Source organism: Haematobia irritans, chromosome 4, assembly GCF_050003625.1.
Source record: "Haematobia irritans isolate KBUSLIRL chromosome 4, ASM5000362v1, whole genome shotgun sequence".
Lineage (NCBI taxonomy): Eukaryota > Metazoa > Arthropoda > Insecta > Diptera > Muscidae > Haematobia > Haematobia irritans.
The window spans coordinates 150,574,934-150,601,660 of record NC_134400.1 but is presented as its reverse complement, the minus strand read 5'-3'; the positions used below and the strand labels follow the sequence as shown (position 1 = coordinate 150,601,660).

The 26,727-nt window shown below is 32.0% G+C and overlaps 1 protein-coding gene across 2 annotated transcripts; it reads left to right on the top strand.

Annotated features, from left to right (window-relative positions):
- Positions 1 to 2,895: 2,895 nt before the first annotated feature.
- LOC142236385 (uncharacterized) lies at positions 2,896 to 26,268 on the top strand. Of its 2 annotated transcripts, none has more exons than XM_075307623.1 (6): positions 2,896 to 3,397; positions 23,164 to 23,607; positions 23,878 to 24,166; positions 24,217 to 24,363; positions 25,460 to 25,609; positions 25,683 to 26,268. In XM_075307623.1, exons 2-6 carry the CDS (start codon positions 23,214 to 23,216, stop codon positions 25,861 to 25,863), a joined length of 1,161 nt encoding a protein of 386 aa, XP_075163738.1. In that variant the 5' UTR covers positions 2,896 to 3,397; positions 23,164 to 23,213; the 3' UTR covers positions 25,864 to 26,268. The 2 variants fall into 2 exon arrangements, with proteins under 2 accessions (XP_075163738.1, XP_075163739.1); XM_075307624.1 differs by lacking the exon at positions 2,896 to 3,397 and adding an exon at positions 22,955 to 23,083.
- The last annotated feature ends 459 nt before the right edge of the window (positions 26,269 to 26,727 follow it).

Sequence of the window (26,727 nt, the reverse complement as noted above, 5' to 3'; positions counted from 1 at the left end):
AAAGAGTCAACAGAAAAAAGTAAACTGTTTTATAGCAAGTATGAACTACGTCGTGCGACTAAATTTAACTAAATTATACTCCACATTTTGAAATTTCCACAATGCGTTGTTAAAACCAGGAAAATGTAACCCTGGTGTACTTTTTAACTAGAACCCACGAAATTACTTCCTCTCGTAAAAGAGAAAAGGAACTAAGAGTAAAGAAAAAATGATTGGCGCTTTTAACCATACTGTAGTTCATTTTTACTATTTTTGGGAATCGTATAAAAATTGTCGTTTGCTTTAGTTCATATTGAACTTATTTGCACGGCCATTGAACTTTACCCACGTTTAGTTCATAAAATGTTTTGGACACACCTAAAAAAAGGAAAATTTCATAGGGCTGTGGAAAATTTCGAAAAAAATAATAAAATTTAACTATAAACAAATAATTTTTTACAATAAAAATGAGTTAAATTTAGCGTTAGTTTAACTACGGACATTTTTGTGTATATCATAAAAAGTCTATAATTTTTATCCAAAAAACTTCCGCGTTTTAAGGAGACAAAAAGAACTTCTAAAAATTAGTTAGGATGCTATATTTTTCTCAAAAAGTTCTGTTAGGTTTGCTGAAATAGCAAGAATTTTGTTAGTCGATTTAGTTTATTTCATTAATTCCCACATTCTCATATTTGGAAAAATTTAACCAAAACTGACTAATTTTCATGAACTAAAATAAAATTAATTTTATAGAAATTTTACTTCAGTTTTTGCGACCCATTATAAGCCATATTAAACAAGTAAGGAAAGTCTAAAGTCGGGCGGGGCCGACTATATTATACCCTACACCACTTTGTAGATCTAAATTTTCGATACCATATCACATCCGTCAAATGTGTTGGGGTCTATATATAAAGGTTTGTCCCAAATACATACATTTAAATATCACTCGATCTGGACAGTATTTGATAGACTTCTACAAAATCTATAGACTCAAATTTTAAGTCGGCTAATGCACTAGGGTGGAACACAATGTTAGTAAAAAAATATGGGAAACATATAAATCTGAAGCAATTTTAAGGAAACTTTGCAAAAGTTTATTTATGATTTATCGCTCGATATACATGTATTAGAAGTTTAGGAAAATTAGAGTCATTTTTACAACTTTTCGACTAAGCAGTGGCGATTTGACAAGGCAAATGTTGGTATTTTGATCATTTTTGTCGAAATCAGAAAAACATATATATGGGAGCTATATCTAAATCTGAACCGATTTCAACCAAATTTGGCACGCATAGCTACAATGCTAAATCTACTCTCTGTGCAAATTTCAACCAAATTGGGCCAAAACTCTGGCTATTAGAGCCATATTAGTCCATATCGGGCGAAAGATATATATGGGAGCTATATCTAAATCTGAACCGATTTCAATCAAATTTTTCACTCTTAACTGCATTACTAATTGTACTCCTAGTGCAAAATTTCAAACAAATTGGGCCAAAACTCTGGCTTCTAGGACCATATTAGTCCATATCGGGCGAACGATATATATGGGTGATATATCTAAATCTGAATCGATTTCAATCAAATTTGGCACACATAGCTACAATGTTAAATCTACTCCCTGTGCAAAATTTCAACCAAATTGGGCCAAAACTCTGGCTTTTAGGACTATATTAGTCCATATCGGGCGAAAGATATGTATGGGAGCTATATCTAAATCTGAACCGATTTCAATCAAATTTTGCACACTTGACTATACGACTAAGTGTTATGTTTGTACAAAATTTCAAGCAAATCGGTATAAAACTCTAGCTGTTGGGTCCATATTAGTGCATATCGGGCGAAAGATATATATGGGAGCTATATCTAAATCTGAACCGATTTCTTCCAAAATCAATAGGGTTCTATTCTGTCCCAATTTAGGAACATGTGCCAAATTTGAAGGCGATTGGACTTAAATTGCGACCTAGACTTTGATCACAAAAATGTGTTCACAGACAGACGGACGGACGGATGGACATGGTTATATCGACTCAGGGACCCACCCTGAGCATTATTTCCAAAGACACCATTTGTCTATCTCGTCTCCTTCTGGCTGTTACAAACATATGCACTAACTTATAATACCCTGTTCCACAGTGTGGCGCAGGGTATAATAAATTTCGAATTTTCGATTCAAGACATACTCATACAGAAACTAAAGTCAAGACCTGTAGCTTGACATTTTACGAAGAAAATGATTAAATGCATAAAAGCTTTAAAAGATAAAATCATTGATTTAACAAATTCTCTAAGGATTTGCAATTACTCTATCATTTGACACAATTCGTGGATTTTAATTAAACATCCAAAATCCTATGCTTATATCAAAGCCATTTGTGCTAGTACATGGGGTGGTATGATCAACATTTTTTCTTAATGTTTTTCTCTTCACATATTTGTTGTCCATAATAAGATCATCCATCAATCACCAATATTGTCTTCATGGTTAGCCACGCTGTTCGTTGGCCAAGGCTCTGTAAGAAAATACCTTGCGAAGAACATCGATTTCCGTCAACAAATAAAATCAACTATAAAGCTAGCAATAACATCAACACATGTGTGCTATAATAAAAACAGAAAACAAAGCGAGTTGGTAGGTAACCATCGTCGATTTTGCACAAGGAAATCTTATTTGATGGAGGCTAATGGCAGGCAATGTCAAAGACAACAAAAACTGTTTAAGCTCCTCGTAGCAAACAGTCCAAATATGAAACAACCCCACCATCAACACCAATGCCGCCATCCTCATTGCGCCATAAAACATGGCCAAGTGAAAAACATTTGGAGCCCCCCAAAACTCACCATACAACTTAATAACACTACACGCTGCACATGGAATGGAATCATCAGTAGAGTGTAATACGTCCAGAAGTGCGGTTGTATCGCAAATACTAAACGTACATTTGTAGAATAGTGGTATTTACCAAAATTTAAAAATAATTCGGAAATTTGTTACGAGTATTTTGTCTGCCTAGAAAAATCATAACAAGTAAACTCCTCTCTCTGCATCAAAAGAAAACGACATTCATATAAAGGAGTCAAGCATCGGAGGGGTAAATGTGCTAGAGTGTTTTTAGGAGGAAGAGAAAGGATATACACAAAAATAAAAAGAAAATTCTATTCGATTTTCCATATGTGGAATACGAAGAAAAGTGAAATTGAAAGAAATATTACCTTTGGTAAAGCTAACCACTATAAAAGAAAATAAAAAGAGAGTGAAATTATTTGCCACTTGCATATAATCAAATTTATCAATTGTGACCAATTGGCCTATTACATACATATATGAGTAGATCAATGTGTTAACTTCCAATTCTTGTAAGGAATTAATATTTCACAGTCAATTTGACCAATTTGGTTTTTTCATATAAATGTAAGTGCTTTTAATTGAAAATATATCTATATATTTTATTAAGTGGCAGAAAATTTGTAAATCAAGTTTTTGCCTTAAGAAAGTTCTAAGCTTGAATCTATATGTGTTGTAAACAAATGAAAGTATTGTGAATGGAAATTTAAAATAAAGTTCAAATTGAAATGAACCGAAATAAATGTTATAATAAAATCAATCGATCGGAACGACAGTTGTACCACAAAAAAAAATTATTAAATTTCATTCATAAGTTATTTTTTTCATTTGAATAAAAATGTTAATAGTTACCATTTGCGAATAGAATTTCGTTATACTTCCCATAGCAAGTAGAGAATGTATATCACACCCAAGTGAGACAGGATACCCCACGCTGAAAAAAAACTTTCGTAGTGCAATGTCTTTGCCGTCAGAAAAAAATAAAAAAATCTATAGCCTATTCAACTATATTTTAGCTCATGAAAATTAATCGATTTTAGTGAAATTTTGTGAGAAATTGTATCGTATTTTAATTACTTTTTGCTTACTTTAATGACATGGACTAAAAATGAGAAAAAATAGTTTTATACAAAAGAATTAAAAAATTTTATTAAATTCGAAATTGGCACAAAATAATCATTTGTAAATTGAGCGAATTCTATTTAAATTGGGGTCATAGCGCTAAAGACATTTTAACAATTTTTAATTTCATTTGTTTTCCTTAAAAGTGAGTACTATGTTCGGTTTTCGAGTTGAAAATCACTTTATTGAAATAATCAAAATTATAAATGAAAACTAACATATTCCCATAATGTCTTGCCGAAATTTAACATAGAGGAACAAAAAACATCGCACGCATCAATTGAGTTAATTTAGCTGCTTTATATTAAACTGTTTTTATAAAGTAACTGCGAAAATTTCAACTGGAAAAGCGAACATAGTACTTACCTTAACTCCAAAATTGAAATGAAATTATCGAAGACGACACTTAGAATTAAGTGAAAGTCAAAATCTTTGGATTCTGTTCATTATATTATTTATAAGCCCTTAAAAGCATTTTCATATGTTTTTTTAATATGTAGCTAATTAAAAACCAACATTAATAGAGTAAAAAAAATTAAACATACATTTTTATAAATAGTATTCAAATTGGCTTATGACAATTTTTGTTAATTTTAGAAAATGTAGGTTATTTGTAGAAAAGTTTAACTAACAGTATTGCAAACGTCGATATTACGTCGCTTCCATAAAATAAATAAAAAATTTTCGAAAAATTTCAGACAATTTATTAAACATAATTGTTTTTTTTTTTATTTGTTAAAGAAAATTTCCTAGTTTGACGAAAAAAATGGAGTTCAATTCAATTCAAATATGTCTTTAGCGCAATAAGAAGTACAAATGGGCATACCATTGGTAAGATTTACAAATTTTAAGAAATTCTGAACTAGTTTTTTTGGGGACACGAGGTTGGTTCCCATTTATGCTTCATTTGTGTATAATTTTGTCCCTTTTTTAGTTCATTCAACTAACGTATGCAAAAAATTATTAAAATCAATGAAACTTTCTCAAAACATAATAGTGAGTGTAAGGATAATAATGGTAAAAAATAATGTATCTATGAGAATTTATTTTCATTTCTATATAATTTTGAATTTGAAGAAAGATAACCTCATCTTCAAATTCAAAATTATGTGAGTTTTAACATAAAAGTAAATTCTCGTACATTAAGTTTGCGAATAATTTATTGCTTCTTAAGCTGATGGCCTTAGTAGCCAATGCTTTGTCAGTTTTTTTATCTTGTATTTATTATAAGATCAAAATAAACAATAAATAAATAATTTATTGCTTAATTTATTTTGTTGCAAAATTTTTTTTAAATTTTAATTTAATAATTTTAATAAAAAGCCTTTAAATTAGCTTTTTGAAATCTTTATAATAAGTATAATAAGATTTGGACTTAATTGATGTTGGAGAGTTTATTTTGAATATAATATAATTTTGGATTTGCAGATGAGGTTATTCTTTTCGTGAATCTCATTCATATATGTTTTATAAATTTTATTGTATTTTACTTGGGAATATTATGAACGTTTAAGATGATTTTAGAAAACTCATTATATTTTTGTACAATATAAATATTATTTCAAATAAAAATCTTACAAAATATTTTCTTGTAGTGTATAAAATATGGTCAAAAATAATGCATATGTATTAAGAACCATAGTTTGTTCGTTGTAATTTTCCAGTTTTCAGTTTCCAAACACACAAAACAAAAAGAGTTATGGAATAGAGAGAAAAATGGGTCATTTTTATTCATTGAAATGAAAGAGTAAAACAAATTACAAATCCTTAACGAAATTTTTGAGCCTACGTGTTTGCAAAACAAAAGACTTAAGACGCAAACTTACTATATTGATTGATACAATCTAAGCTCTCTGTCAAAGGTTGACTTATTTTTGCGGTTAAAACTATCATGATCTTTCAAATTCCATCGAATACTATATACTAAATAAATTTGTGTGGCTCACATCCATGCTACTTCGGTGGATCACTGACTGAACATGACATTGATCTGACAATATTTATAGGTGGAAAGTGATGAAATCTATAGAATTAAAGTTTAATTCTTCTATTCTACAACGTAGAAAATAATACAACCGGCAATAACTGGAAATACTTGTATCTATCATGTACTTGTAGCCACCATTACATTGTGAATGATAGGATACATACTACCAAAACACCTCCATAATGTTGATATTTTACTTAGGCCCCCCTGCTTACCAATTCTACAACAACGATGTTTTTGGCCAATTTATAAAGAGTCTTGACTAATTGTGAAACCTCCTTAAAGACTACTGGTTATTGTTTGCCTCTCTAAATGATCGCAAATTCTGTCCATTCTTATGTCCAAGGAAATTCAGTCACAAACTCTCGCATGCCTCTCACATTTGCTTTGTAGTTATTCATGCTTATTGTGTGAGCAACTATCGACATTGTGGGTATATGAAAATTGGCGACTGGACAGGACAAGTTTCCACAAGTTTGACATCATTTCTATTGTTGCATCACTGCGAGACCACAAATACTATGTCAATGAGTGAACGAATGTATGAACTACAAGAGCATATGAATCTCATTGTAGGATCTTTATGTTTAGAAATTGAAATATCAACGACTATGAAAGTGCGTAGATCTCCAGCATGTTCCTGAAGACAGCAAGTATGTCTATGTTCATATATGTATATAAAAATTTTGATTATTTGGAGCATAACAAATTGTAGTTTTGATCACTGCTTGTTGTCACCTGTACAAGAAGTGAATAAAAGGGTGGGATAGATAACATTTTGATATTATATTCTATTCTACACAAATTGGCATAAATATATTTCGATTTGAAATTTCCCAAATTAAATTTTTGATATGGATCTCATATTGTGTGCAGAGAACGAAGGCGGCTGACACTCAATTTTTCGCTCCGGTGGCACGCAGTTTTTCTCCGATTTGCCTGAAATTGGAAATCGAAATGTGTTTTAGGCCCACAAAAAGTCGTTCCGAATATCGTGTGTATCGGACTTCTAGATAGTGCAATTTCTATCTGATTTGCTTGTTATTGGAAATCTAGAGGTATTTTAGGTCCACAAGAAAATGCATTGGATATGTGTACCAGTCCATGTAGCCCGCTATATACCAATCTCCCGATTTGACATCATTTATTTTCCATGGATTCGTACGCAGTGTTAAAAAAAAAAACAAAAGAAGAGGGTTGGTCCCTGAGTCCATCTTGACATGCCTGTCTGTCTGTCTGTGAAAGCATTTTTATGATCAAAGTCTAGGTCGTAGAAACCAAAGTTTTCCCCTGATTTGCTTTAAATCTTTCACAAGGAGTGGAATTAAAGGGTGATACGGTCAAAATTTGGTCAATATAAACTTGACGTATTTCTTTCAATTTTGCATTTAAAAAACCTGAACACCCCTCATTTTGAAGGTGTGTGTGTGTAGAATGTTGCTCCTATTTTGATTTTGGAATTCACTCTTCAGTTGTCAAAATGCCGTCCAAGCAAGAAGAGCAGCGTATCAAAATTTTGCTCGCACATCGCGAAAATCAGAGCTACTCGCACGCAAAGCTGGCAAAATCGCTAAAAGTTGCCAAATCAACCGTTACAAATGTAATTAAAGTGTTTGGGGAACGTTTGTCGACAGCCAGGAAGTCTGGATCGGGGGAAATCGAAAACCGGAAGCCTCTGAGACGACAAAGAGAGTTGCCGGTAGTTTCAAGCGAAACCCTAACCTCTCTCTCCGAGATGCCGCAAATAAGCTGGGTGTATCGTCTACAACCGTGCATCGAGCAAAAAAAAAGCCGGACTATCGACTTACAAGAAGGTAGTGACTCCAAATCGCGATGATAAACAAAATACGACGGCCAAAGCGCGATCCCGGAGGCTGTACACGACGATGCTGACGAAGTTTGACTGCGTGGTAATGGACGACGAAACCTACGTCAAAGCCGACTACAAGCAGCTTCAGGGACAGGAGTTTTATACGGCAAAAGGAAGGGGAAAGGTAGCAGATACTTTCAAGCACATAAAACTGTAAAAGTTCGCAAAGAAATATTTGGTTTGGCAAGCCATCTGTACCTGTGGCGTGAAAAGCAGCATTTTCACAGCTTCCGGGACTGTCAACCAAGAAATTTACGTGAAAGAGTGTTTGAATAAACGTCTGCTGCCTTTCCTGAAGAAACACGGTTGTTCCGTACTGTTTTGGCCGGATTTGGCATCTTGCCATTACGGTAAAAAGGCCATGGAGTGGTACGCCGCCAACAACCTGCAGGTGGTTCCCAAGGACAAGAACCCTCCCAACACGCCAGAGCTCCGCCCAATTGAGAAATACTGGGCTATTGTCAAGCGGAACCTAAAGAAGACGAAGAAAACTGTTAAGGACGAGCAGCAGTTCAAGGCAAACCGGCTTTCTGCGGCGAAGAAGGTGGACAAGGTGGCTGTACAAAATCTGATGGCAGGTGTCAAGCGTGAGGCCCGACAATTCGGATTTGGAAAAGCGAAAGCCTAACTGAATATTTTTCCTGAATTTTATACTAATTGAACTTGAAAAAGAAATTTAATTTGATTTTTTAAATAAACGATTTCACCGATTTACACCCGTTTTCCCTTGACCAAATTTTGACCGTATCACCCTTTAACAATTTTACTAAACATGCTAAATTGTGTAAAAATCAGTTCAGATATTGATATAGCTCCCATATATATCTTTCGGCCGATATGCACTTATATGACCACAGAGGCCATAGTTTTACGTCGATTTACCTGAAATTTTGCATAGAGAGTAGAAGTACCCTGAAGATGGGGGATATTCATACATGCATTGAAAAAAATATTGACCTTAAATTTTAGGATACGCGATTTACACAATATTAAGGAAACATTTCTTTAAATAATGAATTTTTAATTAAAAGAAAGTTTATAATCTTTGCTTCAAAAATATTTTTCATTAAATTTTGGACAAAAATTTTTGAAATTTGAACTAAGGCACATTTTCTTTAAAGCAAAGAAAAACATTTCCGAGTTAAAATAAAAACGCTTAAAATATAGGATAAGATTTATTTTGAGGATTTTGTATATTTGGTTTAAAGTTTTGTTTTTGAATTAAGAAAACATTTTTTACATGGAAGTATCTGTTATAATTTGAATTTTTAAACTGGAATTTATTTCTACGTGAACTGCTTTATTAATAAATCGCAGAACGATTTCATTCTCGTTCCATAAAATGTAAAGCTACAAAGATCCCTAAAAATGTATTTTTAAAGAAGCCGCATCGTTGACTTTGCAAAATCTTTGGATCCAAGTAAACTTTGTTTCGAGTGTATAATCGAAAAAGCTCAATTTGCAACACGGCCGAATTAGTGCAAGCGAAGTTAAAGTGATGTCAACAGAGGAATGGACGTACACGGTCATATTTAGATTAAGTGAGAATTTTAGAATGATCATGCATCTACGAGAGCGGTTCGGAAACTTCTTAGCCTATTAATGAAAGAGAATAGTTAGTTTTTCAAAAATTATTTTTATTTTTTAAGATAATCTCCTGAAACTTCAATACACTTAGTCCAACGCTTTTCTAGCAATTCTATCCCTTGATTAAAATAGTTTTCCTCAAGGTCTTCAAAATAGTGGTTACAACTGTAATTGCATCATCATTTGAAAACGCTTGCCAGCAAGGAATTGTTTTTAGATTTGGGAACAAGTAAAAGTCACTGGGAGCTAAATCAGGAGAATAAGGTGGGTGGTCAAGCAACCCGTACTTTAATTCGTTGATTTTAGCCATTGTTAAAACGCTCCTGTGCGCTGGTGCGTTGTCTTGATGAATTTTTTTTTGTGTTGTAAGCCAGGACTTTTTCTCGAATTTGTACATTTAATTGATCCAAAAGGTTGCAATAGTACTCTGAATTTATTGTTGTACCCTTTGGCAGATAGTCAACCAATAAAATACCTTTGAAGTCCCAAAAACACCGTTGCCATAACCTTACCAGCCGATTGAATTGTTTTTGCCTTCTTTGGGGCACTTCCTCCAGCTTCAGTCCATTGTTTGGATTGTTCTTTTGTCTCTGGAGTATAGTGGTGGATCCATGTCTCATCAACAGTTATGAAACGACACTTAAAATCCATTTTATTTCGCTTAAAACGATCCAAACAAGCTTGAGAAATGTTCATTCTTATGCGACTATTAACAAATGCGGCACCCATCTTGCAGAAAGTTTTTTCATCTGTAGTTCTTCATGCAAAATTAAATGGACTCGATCATTTGACATGGCCATGATATTAGCAATTTCACGTACTTTTATTCGTCGATCATTTAATACCATATCATGCACTTTGGCTACAATTTCTGTTGTTGTTGCTATTTTTGGACGTCCACTACGTGGTTCATCTTCAATGCTTGTACGACCACGTTTAAATTCAGCAACCCAATTTTTTACTGTTGCATATGAAGGAGCACTTTCACCTAATACATTCACCATATCATTATGAATTTCTTGTTCCGATAAACCTTTTTTATGTAAATATTTAATGACAGCACGCATTTCTAATTTTTCCATTGTAAAAAAATTGCGGGTGCGTCTTTTTTGAACACCTGTTTCTATATGAAGAAGTTGCCAGATCGAAACAAAATTTAACATGTGTTCATAACAGAGATGGAAGTTTCCAAAAAACTTAACGTTTTTTTATACCGCGCTTTTTGTGCTAGGCTAAGAAGTTTCCGAACTGCCCTCGTATACTCTATCCTATGCTTGTGGATATAAAAATCGTATTTCCCTATGAAAATTTACTAATATTTATTTTCAGAATTGAATAAATCTAATTAACTGGGTGTGTTTCCTTCCAATTTTACCTATATTGATAACTATTTTCTTTATCAACCCAACCTGGTGTACAATTACTTCTACCATCTATGATCATGAATGGCGTGTGCGTATGGACTCTCTTTTCAAATGAATTTGGCAAGTTAGACCTGTTCGGTATCTTGCCAAAAGGAGAAAAAACGCACACATCCGTTGACCAAGGTGTTGGGTGAAATTTATAGAATTTCTTGATTAACGGATTGAAAGCGTAATGATTTTTTTCCTACTCATTTACTTTCACTAGAATGCCAAACAAGAAAAATTGATGCATTTACAAAGCAAGAGAATTTCTCATTCAATCAATTTAGAAATTGAAATTAAAATGCATTTTTGACATTGACAATATGATTGGGCGACTGGTAGAGAGTGCAAGTTTAAAGAGTAGCAATTGCCTTGCGTTTTATTGTATTGTATCATATCATTTGATATATAGATTTGCTTACTTTAATGTATGCATACAATGTATATCAAACTAGAGCACAAAAAAATATTAACATGAATCCAAAGATTCACTCTCACTTAGGGATAGAACTAAAGAAATTTTGAAATCTACCCTACTAACTAGAGGTGTGCGCGTGAGTAATATTTTGCTCACGCACACTCACGACGGAGAAATCTTATTCACGCACACTCACGCACGATATTTTTTGGTAGGACTCACGCTCACGAAAAGAAAATTTGTACTCTTTTAAATGTTACTCACGAAAAATATCTTGACTCACGAAAAATGTCGTGACTCACGAAAAACCTCGTGACTCACGAATAATTTTATGAGGGATTTTCCTTTAGAACCTGACTGAAAACATGAGTATGCACGCTCACAAAAAATCGCTTCTGTAACATATACTCCCAAACATATTTTGCTTCAAGCATATATATTTTTGGGCCCAAACATTTATATGTTTGATCTCTTCCAATATATAATATGTTTGAAAGCATATTGGTCTAAACAATATATGTTTGGGTAGTCTAAGTTCCAAACATTTTGTATTTTTGCATCCAAATTCAATAATGTTGTCTTCCAAAAAGCAATATGTTATTATGTGAACATATAATATGTTTGGAAGCATTTTGCACCTCAAAAAAAATTCTCCCAACAATATTGTGCTCAAAATTTTATTTATTTGTTTATATATTTACAATCATAATGAATTATGAAAAAAACAGGTAATATAGGTGCTAACAACATAGGTTTTCGACCTGAATGCTCAAAATTTTGTTTCTGCCCAATTGTATATTCCCCCACATCTTTCTCACTTCCACGACATTTTTTAGTTCTTAGCACCTTTTTCTGTAATACAAACATTGTAGAAGAAATTATTCAATTGTATGATTTTTTTATTTTAATTTTACCTTTTGCCGGACGGGGATTCGAACAGCGGACCACACAGTTTGTAAGGATCAAAGAAGTAGTTGATCAATTGCCCAAGGAAAAATAAAATGTTAATTTTGTAATAACAAGCAACAACCACCAACTTAATTCAATATCGCTCCCTGTTAAATAGCGCTCCAAGCTACTAAACACATATATGTTTATAGGCTATTTCTAAATTAATATATGTTTGCATCCAAGCATATTATATTTGCAAACATTTTATGTCCCAAACATAATATGTTCTAACATATTAACATATATGTCCCAAACATGTTATGCTAGTTTATGAACATTATATGCTTGCACTCAAAAATATTGTGTTTAAAAATTTGTGTTCCAAACATATAATGTTTATAGCCAAACATATGAAAAACAGTCTTTTTCATCCGTGTGGTTAAAATCGAGTGCGATATAAAACTCTTACCACCTAGGATGTCACTAAAATTATAAATGAATTCAACTCGTAAGCATTTTATGTTCGTCGTTCCGAAATTCATTACTCACGCACACTCACGAAGATATTATTTTCGTTACTCACGCACATTTGGTTGGATAATAACGCATACTCACGCCGTTGCCGCCAGCGTGACTCACGCCTGAGTCACGAAAATTTTCGTGAGTCACGACAATTTCGTGTCACGTTCACACCTCTACTACTAACACACAAAAAAATTCTGATTCAATCACGAAATTAATTGATCCAATTAATTTTTTAATTGAAATGTCTTCAATCACGAAAATAATAGTATTAATCACAGTTTTAATTGGGTATAGAAAAAATTCTTGATTAAGAAAATAATTGATTTCATTAGCAAATTTCAATTAATTTTTTAATTGATTCAATTAAAATTTTAATTTATGTTGATTGCAAAACTCAATTAATTTTTTAATTAAAAAGATCAATATTTTCAATTACTTTCTGAACTGGCTTAGAGTTTGTATTTGGAACAACAAATGATTGTTTGAAATACATTTTTAATTATAAAATAAAAAAAAATGTTCATCACTTTTTTTAACTGACTTAGTCTTTCGAATTTGACTAAAAAGTTAATTGTATCAATAAACTTTTTAATTAATAATTTTAAAATTTTCAATCATTTACTTAATTAACTTAATGTTTCTACCTTGATTAAAAAGTTAATTGTATCAATTAATTTTGTAATTAAACATTTTAACATTTTCAATCATTTACTTAATTAAATTAATATTTCTATCTTGATTTAAAAGTTAATTGTGTCAATTAATTTATTAATTGAAAAATTTTCAACTTCAATTAACTTTTTAATTGGAAATATTTTGGTGATATTTTTTTTCTGTGAACCTAATATGAAATTTTTGAGAATAAAATATACACAACACCAATTTATTTGCAAATAGAGACATTTTAATTAGAATATCTTCGCAAATCTTCGTCTCTCCGATGAAGTTGTATATCTTTGATGGGAGTAGGAATCTTTATTTATTTATGTATTTAATTGTTGGTTAATTATATTTAAAAAATTATTTAATAAAATAATTGTAAAATTTGCCTGCTAAGGTCTTAACTAAAATATTGATTTTTTATTAAAGATTTAAAACGATTCATATATATGCAATGTTTTGTTTTTAGCATGCACAGAAAAAATTTCACGAATTTTTTTCAATTAAAATCATTCAATTTAAATTGAGTTTTAAAAAATATTCAATTAAAAATTTAATTAATTCAACCAATTTTTTAATTGAAACAAAAATCAATCACAAAAATTAATAGTATCAACTAATTTTTAATTGGATCAATTAATTTTTTAATTGACTTTCAATTAATTTCAAATGTTCACTTTAATTGATACTATCATTTCTGTGATTGAAGACATTTCAATTAAAAAATAATTGGATTTCGCGATTAAAGACAAAAAATTTTTTTTTTGTGCCGTGCATTAGCGTAGCTAGACTGAACTTATAGGTTCAAGTAATGTTTTATTTCATAAATTTGAATAAAAAATACACATCAAAATAACTCGACAATCAATTTATAATAAAGCAACTAAAAGTACCCTACGGGAAATTGGTGCAAATTGCCACTGACGGTCCTATCACAGAACTGGTACCTGTGCTCCAGTTAGTTGCAATTTTCACATTTAGTGAAATAAAATTATCAGAATAACGGAAAAGGTTATATATTTCCGATATAACCTTTTCCGTCTGTCTGTTGTAATTACAGTGCAGTCTTCAATTTCGTCCTGAAATTTGGCACAGATTGTAGCCAGGCAGATCAAGTTCGGAAAATGAGCTATATTGATTCGGGTTTTCATATAGCTCCCATATCCCCCCATTTGGGGCCTTAGGCTTCTAGAAACCTAGCATTTGTTCGATTTTGCCGACATTGGATATATAGAGGTACCTTAGGACGAAGATGTGCCGAATATGGTGTGTATTGGTCCATGTTTTGACTTCTTGGGCTACTAGAAACCGTAGATTTTATCCGATTTGCCTGAAATTGTAAATCTATTGGTATTTTAGGACCACAAATGTGCCGAATATGGTATGTATCGGTCCATATTTTGGTATAGATCCCTTATAGACCGATCTTCCGATTTGACTTCTTGGGCTTCTAGAAATCCCAATTCTTATCTGATTTTCCAAAAAGGGGAATCTAGAGGTATTTTAGGCCCATAAAGGCCTGTGTGGGCCGGTCTCCCGATTTCACTTCTTTAGGGGAAATTAAAAGCTAAATTTCAAGACTTTACTTCTCGTACTCATTCGAATAATGCGAGATAAAAACTTAGAGAATTTATATTTCAAATCAAGGCATTATTACATCATTTTCTTGTACGACATGTTTAAGATTCCTCTAAAACTCATACAAAAAGTTATAAATTTAGAATCTGATATACACAGAAAAAGTTCCGTAGTTAAACTAACGCTAAATTTAACTTATTTTTATTGGAAAAAATTTATTTGCTTGTAGTGAAATTTTATTATTTTATCGAAATTTTCCACAGCTTAATGAAATCTTACTTTTTTTAAGTATGTCTCAAAAGTTGTATGAACTAAACGTGAGTATAAAGTTCAATGACCGTACACATAAGTTCAATATGAACTAAAGCAAGAGAAGATTTTCGTGCGATTCCCAAAATAGTAAGAATGAACTACTCTATGTTTAAAATGGTCATGATTTGGCGCCAATGATTTTCTTCTTTACTTTAATTAATTTTTTCATCTATGAGATGATGTAATTTCATGAACTGCAGTTAAAAAGTACAACAGGGCATTAAAATTTCATGGTTTTAACAACGCAAACAATTCACTTTTTTTCAGTGTAGTCTCCATATGTATAAACATTAAGTTTAACTTCTACCTCTTCTTGACACACAAAAAAAATTTCTGATTCAATCACGAAATTAATTGATCCAATTAATTTTTTAATTGAAATGTCTTCAATCACGAAAATGATAGTATCAATCACAGTTTTAATTGGGCATAGAAAAAAATTTTGATTAAAAAATTAATTGATGTCATTACCAAATTTCAATTAATTTTTTAATTGATTCAATTAAAAATTTAATTGATGTTGATTGCAAAACTCAATTAATTTATTAATTAAAAAAAGGTAACTATTTTCAATTACCTTTTGAATTGGCTTAGAATTTTTATTTGGATTAACAATTGATTGTTTGAAAAAAAATTTTAATTAAAAATTTAAAAAAATGTTAATCACTTTTTTAACTGACTTAGTCTTCCGAATTTGATTAAAAGTTTATTGTATCAATTAACTTTTTAATTAAAAATTTGAAAATTTTCAATCATTGACTTAATTAACTTAACGTTTCTATCTTGATTAAAAAGTTAATTGTACCAATTAATTTATTAATTGAAAAAAATTTCAACTTCAATTAACTTTTTAATTGGAAATATTTTGGTGATATTTTTTTCTGTGGAGGTAGCATGTTTCTTAAATTCCACATGAAATTCTATATAATTTAAGTGAACATATTATTTTCTTAGAAATTATGTACCTGATATCGACAAGCATGTTATCTTTGGTGAGGAAACAACGTTTTTGCAACAAAAATGTTACATAGTCACAATCCAAAAATAGCATTTTGCTCTTCAAACATGTTTGAGGTGATCATATTCCTTCCCTGCGTGCACTAATACGCTTGAACCCCAATACGTTTTCAAACAAACTCAGACGCAAAAGCTATGGGAGGCTTGTAAACAGTATAAATATCTGTCAATAAAACAAACAAGATCGAACTGTCATTAGTTATAGAAAACCGAATGACAATAGTCACCTCTTTGCATCCCCAAAAAAAACGGATTTCCTTTTCTCTCTTTTCGATCATTTCAGTTTTTTTTTAGTGAAAAAGAAAATTCATGACCGGCTCATCATATGGCTGGCATTTTATAAAAACCCCTTCATCACTTAACACTACAACTGTCAAACTGTTCAAGTGTTATTGAAAGTTAGAAAAACCTCATACAAATATACAGCAAGAAACGTATATGGGAATAGGCCTTTATTTGTATCATTTCTTTGTACAGATGGGAAAGTGAGTCCAGTTATTACGCTTTCTTGCTGTTTGTGGTAGACAAAAACCTTACTGGTATTGCTATTTTCATCCTATATTTGAAGCATAAGTTGTGGTTCGTCTTTGATCTTTGAATGTTGGTTTCTTGTTTTATGGTCGTGCATATTTTAGCAAGTTAAGGTTGCAAGTGAATATGTTCCGCCAGACGGACATTTTCTAATTGGAGTAAGTGCAATTAGCTGCATTTCTAAAATAAATATAAAAATAATAAAATACAATTTCTACATGTGAATGACCATCAAGGCGAAGATGTATTCTAAGCTACACTCAAAAAAAAAGTGAACTCTCTTTTCACTAAACCCAATTTAATTTTATTTTAGTTCCCACTCACGCACATTCACGAAATGAAAACTAGTACTCACGCACGCTCACGCACGAATTATTTTTAAAGACTCACGTTCACGCACGATTCACAACAATTCATGTGATTCACGACAAATTCACGAGACTCACGATATTTTCCAAACGGAAATCAGCAAAGGTAACAAAATTCAAAAATAGAATATAGTTCGAGAGCCAAATTAATTTCAGTTAACATACGAGTGTGAATTAAATCTTGATTATTTTCGTGAGCGTTATTTTGCAGAAATTTTATTCACGCATACTCACGAACCGATTTTATTTCTGACGCACGCTCACGCACGAAATATTGATTTTAGTCCCATTCACGCACATTCGCGAGAGTTCCTTTGGATTTTGTTCACGACTCACGTTATTCACGTGTGAATGACGCGTGTCACGAGAATTTCGTGTCACGCGCACACCTCTAATTCACATCCATAACACTAAATTCGGATCACACCTTAAGAAGTGATACTAATTCAGTACAACAGCTTTTGAAATGGTGGACATCCGGCCTATGACAAGCCCATGTTAAATTCATCCCTTCTGCGCCAATTCTGTGCCACTTCCGGATCCAAAAGGAACATTTTCACTGCTTTTTAGGCGACGCTTGTTTTGCTGGGATTCATATTCTTTTTTATTTCTATATATATAATTTTCTATAAAAGAAACTACGTAACTGTCTATAGAAACAATATTTCGACGACTATAGAAATAAAATAATGATGAAATTTTAAATGAAAAAAATTCGATAAAATATTCAATAGAAAGAAATTTTCGACGAAATTTTCTATAGAAATAAAATTTCGATGAATTATTCCACAGAAATAAAATTTCGCCGAAATTTTCTAAAGAAATAACATATCGTCGAAATTTTTTATAGAAATAAAATTTCGAGGAAATTTTGGTGAAATTTTCTATTGAAATAAAATTTCGACGAAATTTTCTATAGAAGTAAAATTTCGACGAAATTTTCTATAGAAATAAAATTTTGATGTAATTTTCTAATTCGCATATACACAGAAAAAAATCCGTAGTTAAACAAACGCTAAATTTAACTAATTTTTGTTGCAAAAAAAATTATTTCTTTGTAGTTAAATTTTATTATTTTTTTGACATTTTTCACAGCGCAATGAATTTTTGTCTCAAACATTTTATGAACTAAACGTGGGTATAAAGTTCAATGACCGTACACATAAGTCCAATATGAACTAAAGCGAGAGAAAATTTTGGTACGATACCAAAAATAGTATGGTTAAATTGGTCATGATTTGGCGCCGATGATTTTCTTCTTTACTTTTAGTTATTTTTTCTTTTATAATAGGGTGTAATTTCGTGAACCGCAGTTAAAAAGTACAAAAAGGCATTAAATGTTTCTGGTTTTAACAACGCAATCTCAAAATGTGGGGTACAATTTAGTTCAATTGTGCACGAGTTAGTTTATTCTTCCTATAAAACAGTTTACTTTTTTCGGTGTACTTTCTATCCTCAAACAAAGGTTAAAATCTTTGGATTCAAATTCACATTTTTTAAGCATACAAACTGTATTAACATGATTGCGATGAAAATATTATTTTTATATCGTGAAACATTTCGTTGTTTGAAGCTCATTTTTATTGCATACAATTTACATTACTTACATAAGAATGGAAGACGTGATTTGCAATAATACCCTAAAGGAAAAAAACAATTTGGTGGCTGTGGTGCGTATTTGAAAAATTGTTGACAATTTCAAACGAAATTGATATCAATCATCATTCCCATGAACACACACAAGCAAAGACATATGTATTGTTCCAAATTTTTACGATAACACACTTCCTTCAAATGTACGTGAATTGGTTGATCACTTAGTGTATTTGGGATGCGATAACAAACACATCGGCCCTAAATGACACAATCTTTCAATTTTAATCAAACAAATCACACGAACTTTATTACATACAACAACAACAAAAATTATAGAAATAAATCAACGCTTGGGCCAAAAACAAAACATCAATTACCAGGTTCATCGCCTAATTGTTATTCAATTGTGGTAGGCAATGGTCAAGACTGACGGGCAGACGGATAAATGAATAGCTGCATTGCGGTATATGGTAATCCATATAACTTTCTATTGTGATGGGCCGGTTGTTGCTTCATTATTATTTTTGCTCATTTTAATGGTTTTGTCAAGACTCACTTGCACTTATTACAAAATGCTAAAAGCATTTTAATACATGTTCAGTATTTTTTAACATTTTTTGCTTGCTTGCCCAATTCTAATTCAATTTGTTTGAAGCGTTATTGATTGCGGGTTGAGGGATGTGTGCTTGCTGCCTTATTGACCCTTTATAACAATTTTGCATTAATATCGCTTGGCATAAATTATAAATTAAAAAAACAATGTCTGGTGGGAGAAAATTTAAATTTTATCATGAATTTAATTGAAATTAAAAAAAAACAACAACAAAAATTGCCAACTTGTTTTTGTGGGCTTTCATTTTATTTGTGAATTTAAATATGTGCAAACAAAACGTGCGATTTCATCGAATATATTTCCATTTTTGTGTTGTGACCAGTATTTTACAATTGAGTTTATTTGTTAATATAGTGGTTGACCGTTTAAGTAAAATCGTTTAATTAATAAAAATAAGACATTTTTTACAGAAATTTCTGATATTTATATTCTTACCAGATGTGGGCCAAAAACTCCATATTTTATTGCAATTTTCAAAAGAAGTAAAATTTCGATGAAATTTTCAATAGAAATAAAATTCCGATGGAATATTCTTTAGAAATAAAATTTAAATATGCTGTAGAGAAAACATATCAATGAAATTTTCTATAAAAAAGAATATCGATGACATTTTCTACAGAAAAAATTTCAATGAAATTCTTACTCTTACATTGGGTGAAGTTATAAAAAACTTTCTACATCCATTCATGCAACACCAATTTTATTCTGCAATGTCATCCCTATTAAGAAAGGTGTTCTACAATCATCCGACTAACTTTTTAGATTATCTCGATTTATTTACCAATTCAAAAAAAAAAAACAAAACATTCTAGCATATATTATTTAACAAGCTGTGGAGGAAATGGGGTAACGAATGGTCATAATCAACTAGTTTTGTTAGCAATGAACAGGATTCTTAGACAACTTTAGATAGAGATACTACACTGAAAAAAATGTTGACTTTATATGGAAGATTATGCAACTTAAATTTTAGTCAATACAAAACAGACTAAAGGAATGTAACCCAGATCTTCCAACCGCCGATTGGAAGGTTGGTCGTTTGGATGAGGTGGATGGACTAGCCCAGATGTGGCTTTCATGATATCCATATGAAGGTATACAAAAGCGGTCAGCCAAAGGATTCCGAAACGGACAAGGCTCCGGTAGAGTCAGAAGAAGAAAAATCCTGCGAAGCCGAAGAAGACATAAAAAACTGCAGACATTGACGAACATCTCAAATTTACGCAATGTTATGGACAAAATTCTTTAAAATAATGACATTTTAATTGAAAGAACGTTTATAATCCTTTCTTCCAAAATTTTTTTCATATTGAAATTTTGCGTCTCTCCGCTGAAGTTTTAAATCTTTGAAGTAAGGCTAATGTTCCTTAAAATAAAGAAAAACAGTTTTAATTTAAAGAAATTTTCTTTAACTCAACTGACATTGAATTTTTAAATTTAAGATAAAATCGCTTCAAATATAGGTTAAGACTTATTTTAAGGAATTGCATCTTTGGTTTAAATTTTTTTAGCATTAAGTACCTGGTATAATTTTGATTTTGAAATTGGAATTTGTTTGTACATAAATACCTTTATTAATATATCGCAAAAAGAGAATAAAAATTCGATGAATGAGTTATGTAACCAATTTTAATTTTATCGATCCTAGATATAAAGGCGGGGAGGTCCGTAAAAAATGTCTTTTAAAGAAGCCTCATCTTTGGCTCGGAATCAATACCAAAATCCTTAATCAAAAAGTCAAAAAAGTCAAAATCTTTGGATCCAAGTAAACTTTTTTTGAGTGTAGCTAATCTCTTTCAGAAATAATGCCATTGTTTGCAAAAACCAATGTAAAACAAAAAGAGTTCTTGGTAGATAGGTATGTTCATTTAAAATTATTGCACTCGACATTACTTTACGTAGCAAATGTGCAACAAATGTTCAAAAAATGTATAAACACCAAAATCATCTTCTCGAAAAATATTTGCTAAGGTCAATCCACGCAATTCTCAGGTCAATGAATAGGGTTTTAAATTCGAGGAAGTTGCTTTAAGGTCCATAATACAAACTGCATCTAGATAGCATAGCTATAATAATTGGAATTCTGAGCTCATATGTATCCTTAACTAACTGAAAATAAACACGATGAAGTTGGTTAAAAGGGAAGGTATGTCTATAATTACGCTTGTTTGGAACCAATCCTGGAAGAAAAATATACCTTCAGGAAATAAAATCTTGAAATCAGCTTATATGAGGACTAATATATATCTATGGAGCCAATTTTGGTGCGGAAGTCAAAGGGTGGATACTGAAATTCCGAAATAAATGTTAAGCAGTTTAAATAAAAACCAGGCCAGGCCGAATCTTATGTACTCTCCACCATGGTTTGCGTACTTACGGATGGCAAGGTATCTTAAAACTTCTTAACATCGTCTTCTAAATTGTAAGTTAGTCCATACGTGGTATATATTAGACATAAAAGATATATATAGGTAAGTCTACAAATAATTACGAACCGATTTGAACTGTTGCGCGGTAATTAGAGAGACAGAATTGAAATATGGGGGCCGCTTTATATGGGGGCTATATACAATTACGAAACGATATTGACCAATTTTTGTGTGATTGGAAATCAGTTTATCTGAGGGCTATATATAACTATAGACCGATATGGACCTAGTTAGGCATGGATGTTAGCGGCCATATACTAGCACAATGTACCACATTTCAACTGAATTGGATGAAATCTGGGGATCGGTTTATAAGGGTGCTATATATGATTATGGATCGATAAAAACCAATTTTGGCATGATTATTAAAGACCATATACTAACACCACGTACCAAATTTCAACCGGATCGGATGAATTTTGCATCTCCAAAAGGCTCCGGAGGTCAAATCTGGGGACCGGTTTATATGGGGGCTATATATAATTATGGACCGATTTGGAGTAATCTACTACGTTTGGCACATGAGTAGTCTCCTGACTCGCGAAATAAAACATATTTTAATTTCAATGGGATCCAAGAACATTAACAAACGCAAAAAAAAAATAAAAATAAAAAAATTTATATATAACATTATTGATTATTGATATAAGATTGGTGGTTAAATTGTTTATATAAGATTATTGTTTATTTGTATTAATTTATATTTAATATTTTTATATAATATTGTAATGTCCGTTAGAGTAGTGCATTGTAATTCGTTAAATTGGCCCTGTAAAGGCTTTGAATTGCTTAAATAAATGGAAATAAATAAATAAATTTTTGCATGGTTGTTAGTGTCCATATAACATACTTACACAAAATACACAATTTAAACTGAATCGGATGAAATTTTCTCCTCCAAGGGGCCCCAAAACCAAATCTGGGGATCGGTTTATATGGGGGCTATATGGACCAACATGCACCATTTTTGGCATCGTTGTTAAAGACCACATACTAACACCACGAACCAAATTTCAACCGGATCGGATGAATTTTGCTTCTCCAAATGGTCCAATATGGCCCATTTGCTTCATTGTTATTACTAATTAAATTTTCTTTTTTCTAATTTAGTGGGTATCGTTAAACAGGTTTTTACAGTAACCTATCATTGTTCACATTGCTTAGAATGTTTACTTACCCTAGAATAGATGATATGGTGCATATTAGATTACAAAGAAATTCCATGCATATTGAAATTGTGGTAGTCTGTTGAAAAAAGTTAATATTACATTCCCCTCTCAGAATACATACCAATAGGAGATTAAATAATTGATGAAACTCCACTTTGAAAATCTAATCAAAATGTTTGTTGCTTAAGTCTTTTGTTTGACAAGGAATATTGATTATGCTCATAAAAATTTCTCTTTATTTTATTTTTTTGCAGACTAAATAAAAAGCAAAACATACAACAACAACCACCACAAATTAATAACCATGCATTCAACGTGGCTGTGCTCAGAAAACACCTCAAAAATAGCTTTATTCACAATTGCATGTACAGTGTTGATAGCTCACGCTACAAGTTTCAATCCAAATGCAGAGACATCCGTAACAACATCCACATCTTCCTTATCATCAGAAGCAGGTACAACACCCGAACAACATGTAAATTCATTGGCCGATGAGATAGAACATGAGGAATTCATTGATACAGATTCGCAGCAACCACATTCACGTAGAAAACGTTTGATATGGATAACAGATGATGGACGTCTGGCATTACCGCCAGGCACCTCACTGACATTTACGCCAACCATTGCCATGCCATTGGTGCGACATCCTCCAGAGGGATTTTTTTCAAATCTCACAATTAGTTTTCCCGTAACAAGTAAGTAATATGTACGGTGAAGTGGTGTTTAGAGATGTACTTGTGATTCGAAATTGTACCAATTCACGTTAGTGGCTTCCTGATGACTCTAGAGAATGGTAATGATGTCGAGGGTACCCAATATACGTCCTTAAATAAATGTTAGTGAAATTCTGTACCGAATTGATTGTCTTGCCATTTGACGCAGCTCTATGCCACACCGTAGTTCGATTAATAGGAAGGTAGAAAAGAAATTGCTTCTTGATTAGATCTATTTCTATGTCATTTCAGTTGATTTTGATAAATTGGGGTTAACGGACAACCAAAATCCTTTGGGTGATTTACCCCCCATATTCGCACGTTCATTTGGTCATTCGGCTGGAGAAATGTTAGGAGGTTATATGTCCAAACTATTGCACTTGAAACGCAAACGAGATTTAAGTAATCAAAATATGATACCGCGCACCACAACAAATGGAAATTTTAAGATCAATGAGCACTCAAGATACGATGGGGATAATGATGAACAAATGCCACAATTACCAGAACGTTTTAAACACATTTTCCATGGAGGAGAAAGGTAAGATCCCATAACATTATAGCACATTTCATATTCGTACTGTGTTACAGAGTCATTTTGTATGGAGTTGTGGAGGACTTTTTGGCCACATTTGGCATGAATGGAAAAGCATGTCTATTGCGTACCATATGTGAAATCCATTCGAGAACTGTCGATCATTATGGAGTATTTGGCGAGATGGCTAAATTATTTTTAACGTAAGTAGAAACGAATGATAAAGCAACAACTTTTCTACATGCATTATAAATGAAACGCCCGAGTTATACATTTTGTTTGTTGTTCGAAAAAGTAGGAAACGGCTGATCCGATTGGCTTGAAAATTTCACGGAACGTCGAAAGAGGGACCTCATTTTTTTAAATCAACTTTTAGTCCCCGATTTAAGCTGAGTACTATGTTCAGTTTTCAAGCTGAAAACCAGCTTGTTTTCACGGTTACTTTTTTAAATTATAAATATAAAATGGTTCACAATCAATTTCTTAGATCTTTTCCATTCATTATTTCACAAGACTTTATAAAAATATAATCGTCTTCACACAGATTTTTGTACTTTTAATTTAGTGTTTTGGTGAAAAATACGAACATAGTACTTACCTTTACTTAAAATTTTCAGAAAAGTTTGAAATTGCTTCTGCGACAAAAATTCGGGGAACGTGCGAGAAAGTAGGAACCTTTTTTCAAATCAACCTAGAAGTACATTACAGCAGGCACATATTTTCACCACATGCTCACTATTTGTGATTCGACTATTTCTGATGCGCTTTACAGACTATCAGTTATTCCGGGCGACAGTGCTCGTGTGGAACATATCCCATATATTGTGCACATTATATATATTTATGGGATCGATAACACATTTACCGATTATTTAGTTATTGCCGACAAGTCGTATCAATCCGACACATTGTAAGATTCTTTACAAACACCGACATTCCGTCCGGAATAACTGATAGTCTGTAAAGCGCATGAGACCACCCAGAACATACAAAGCCATCGTGTTGCAATCGTAGGTTCCACCTCAGTTTCAGTTTCTCTCAGTAATGCTGGTGACATTTCGGAGTGTATCAATGCTTCTTTAAGTGGTTTCACCGTAATGGGAAACACCGTACGGACTCGGCTATAAGAATGAGGTCCCTTTTTAATTAGCTGAACATAGAATCGGTCAGCACTTATTGATAAGAGAGAAGTTCACCACCTGCTGTATCACAATGGACTGAATAGTCTAAGTGAGCCTAAAATATCGGGCTGCCACTGTACCTAACCCCTTCTAATATTGTCTTCTCTCTATGATTTAGGGTTACAAGATCCCCATTCTCGGATCTAATTCCAGAATATGTTAAAGCTCAAGAAATTGGTGAAGGACGGACAGCACCTGGTGAATGTTTCCCCTATTATAAAGATTGTCCGAGAAGTGTATTCAAGGCCATGCAGAAACATAAGTACAGGTAAACCCCACAAATTAAATTAGAAAATTCGTAACCGTACATTGAATGCCTCCTAATTCTTTTTTTCTTGCAGAGAATCTCAGCATGGTGAATATCATGAACAAGAAGTTGAAGAAATTACCAAATCCAGTCAAATAGCTGCTGCCGATATATTGGATCAACAAATTGTCAACGATGATCCTAATCCCGAAAATAATGAGATTAAACGAGAAAGTATTAAAATCAGAAAGGCAAACAGTTTATACAGGATGTAGAAAACTTTAATGACAATGGCAAAACAAACAAAATGACGACCTGGAAATAACCCTTCATTGAATAATCTAAATTAGTTAGATTATTTAGTACACATTATTTTAGCTTGTCTTTTGTAGACAATCAAATCCAATTGTTAATTTAATATAGTATTGTTGTAAATGTTATTTATTTATTTTAATTTATATAATGCAATTGAGTGTTCTCTGAAAGTCATAATTTAGAAAATAAGTTCGAGTAATGACGGCAGGCGTTTTCATTAAATGTACATATTAGACTAATTATTATGAAAAAACTGATTTATTTATTTAACTAATTACAAATTTAAATTTAATAACATTAAAATTAATATATTGTAAAATATACTAGCTAATATTTATAATAGTGCCAATTTAAATTATATTTCTATTTAAGCTAAAAAAAACAAATTTATAATAACAGCAAAAAGGTTTATTATTTCGACAGGGTATGTTAAAAACGACTTTGCTAAATCAGCAACATTCTAGGGTTAAAGAAAAGTAGTCGTGAAAATAGTTTAGCGGCTAAAGTCGAACATAATACTCACCTTTAATTTAAAAAAATATTCCTGAATAGCCAACAACGATGGAACACGTTTATAACGAAAATCAGTTGTAACGAACAGTATTTCGGGCCTAAGAACTTTTCTTGATTTTCCCCAAGGTATATTAAGGAAGGTACTTTTAGTATTACAAAAACAACAATAACACCCGCCATATTGCCACTTTGATTATCAGTCAAATTGAAACATTGTTCAACAAGTGTGCATCAACGAATTGTCGTATCGATTGGACACACTGTAAGATTCTTTACAAACACAGACATTCCGTCCGGAAAAACTTATGGTG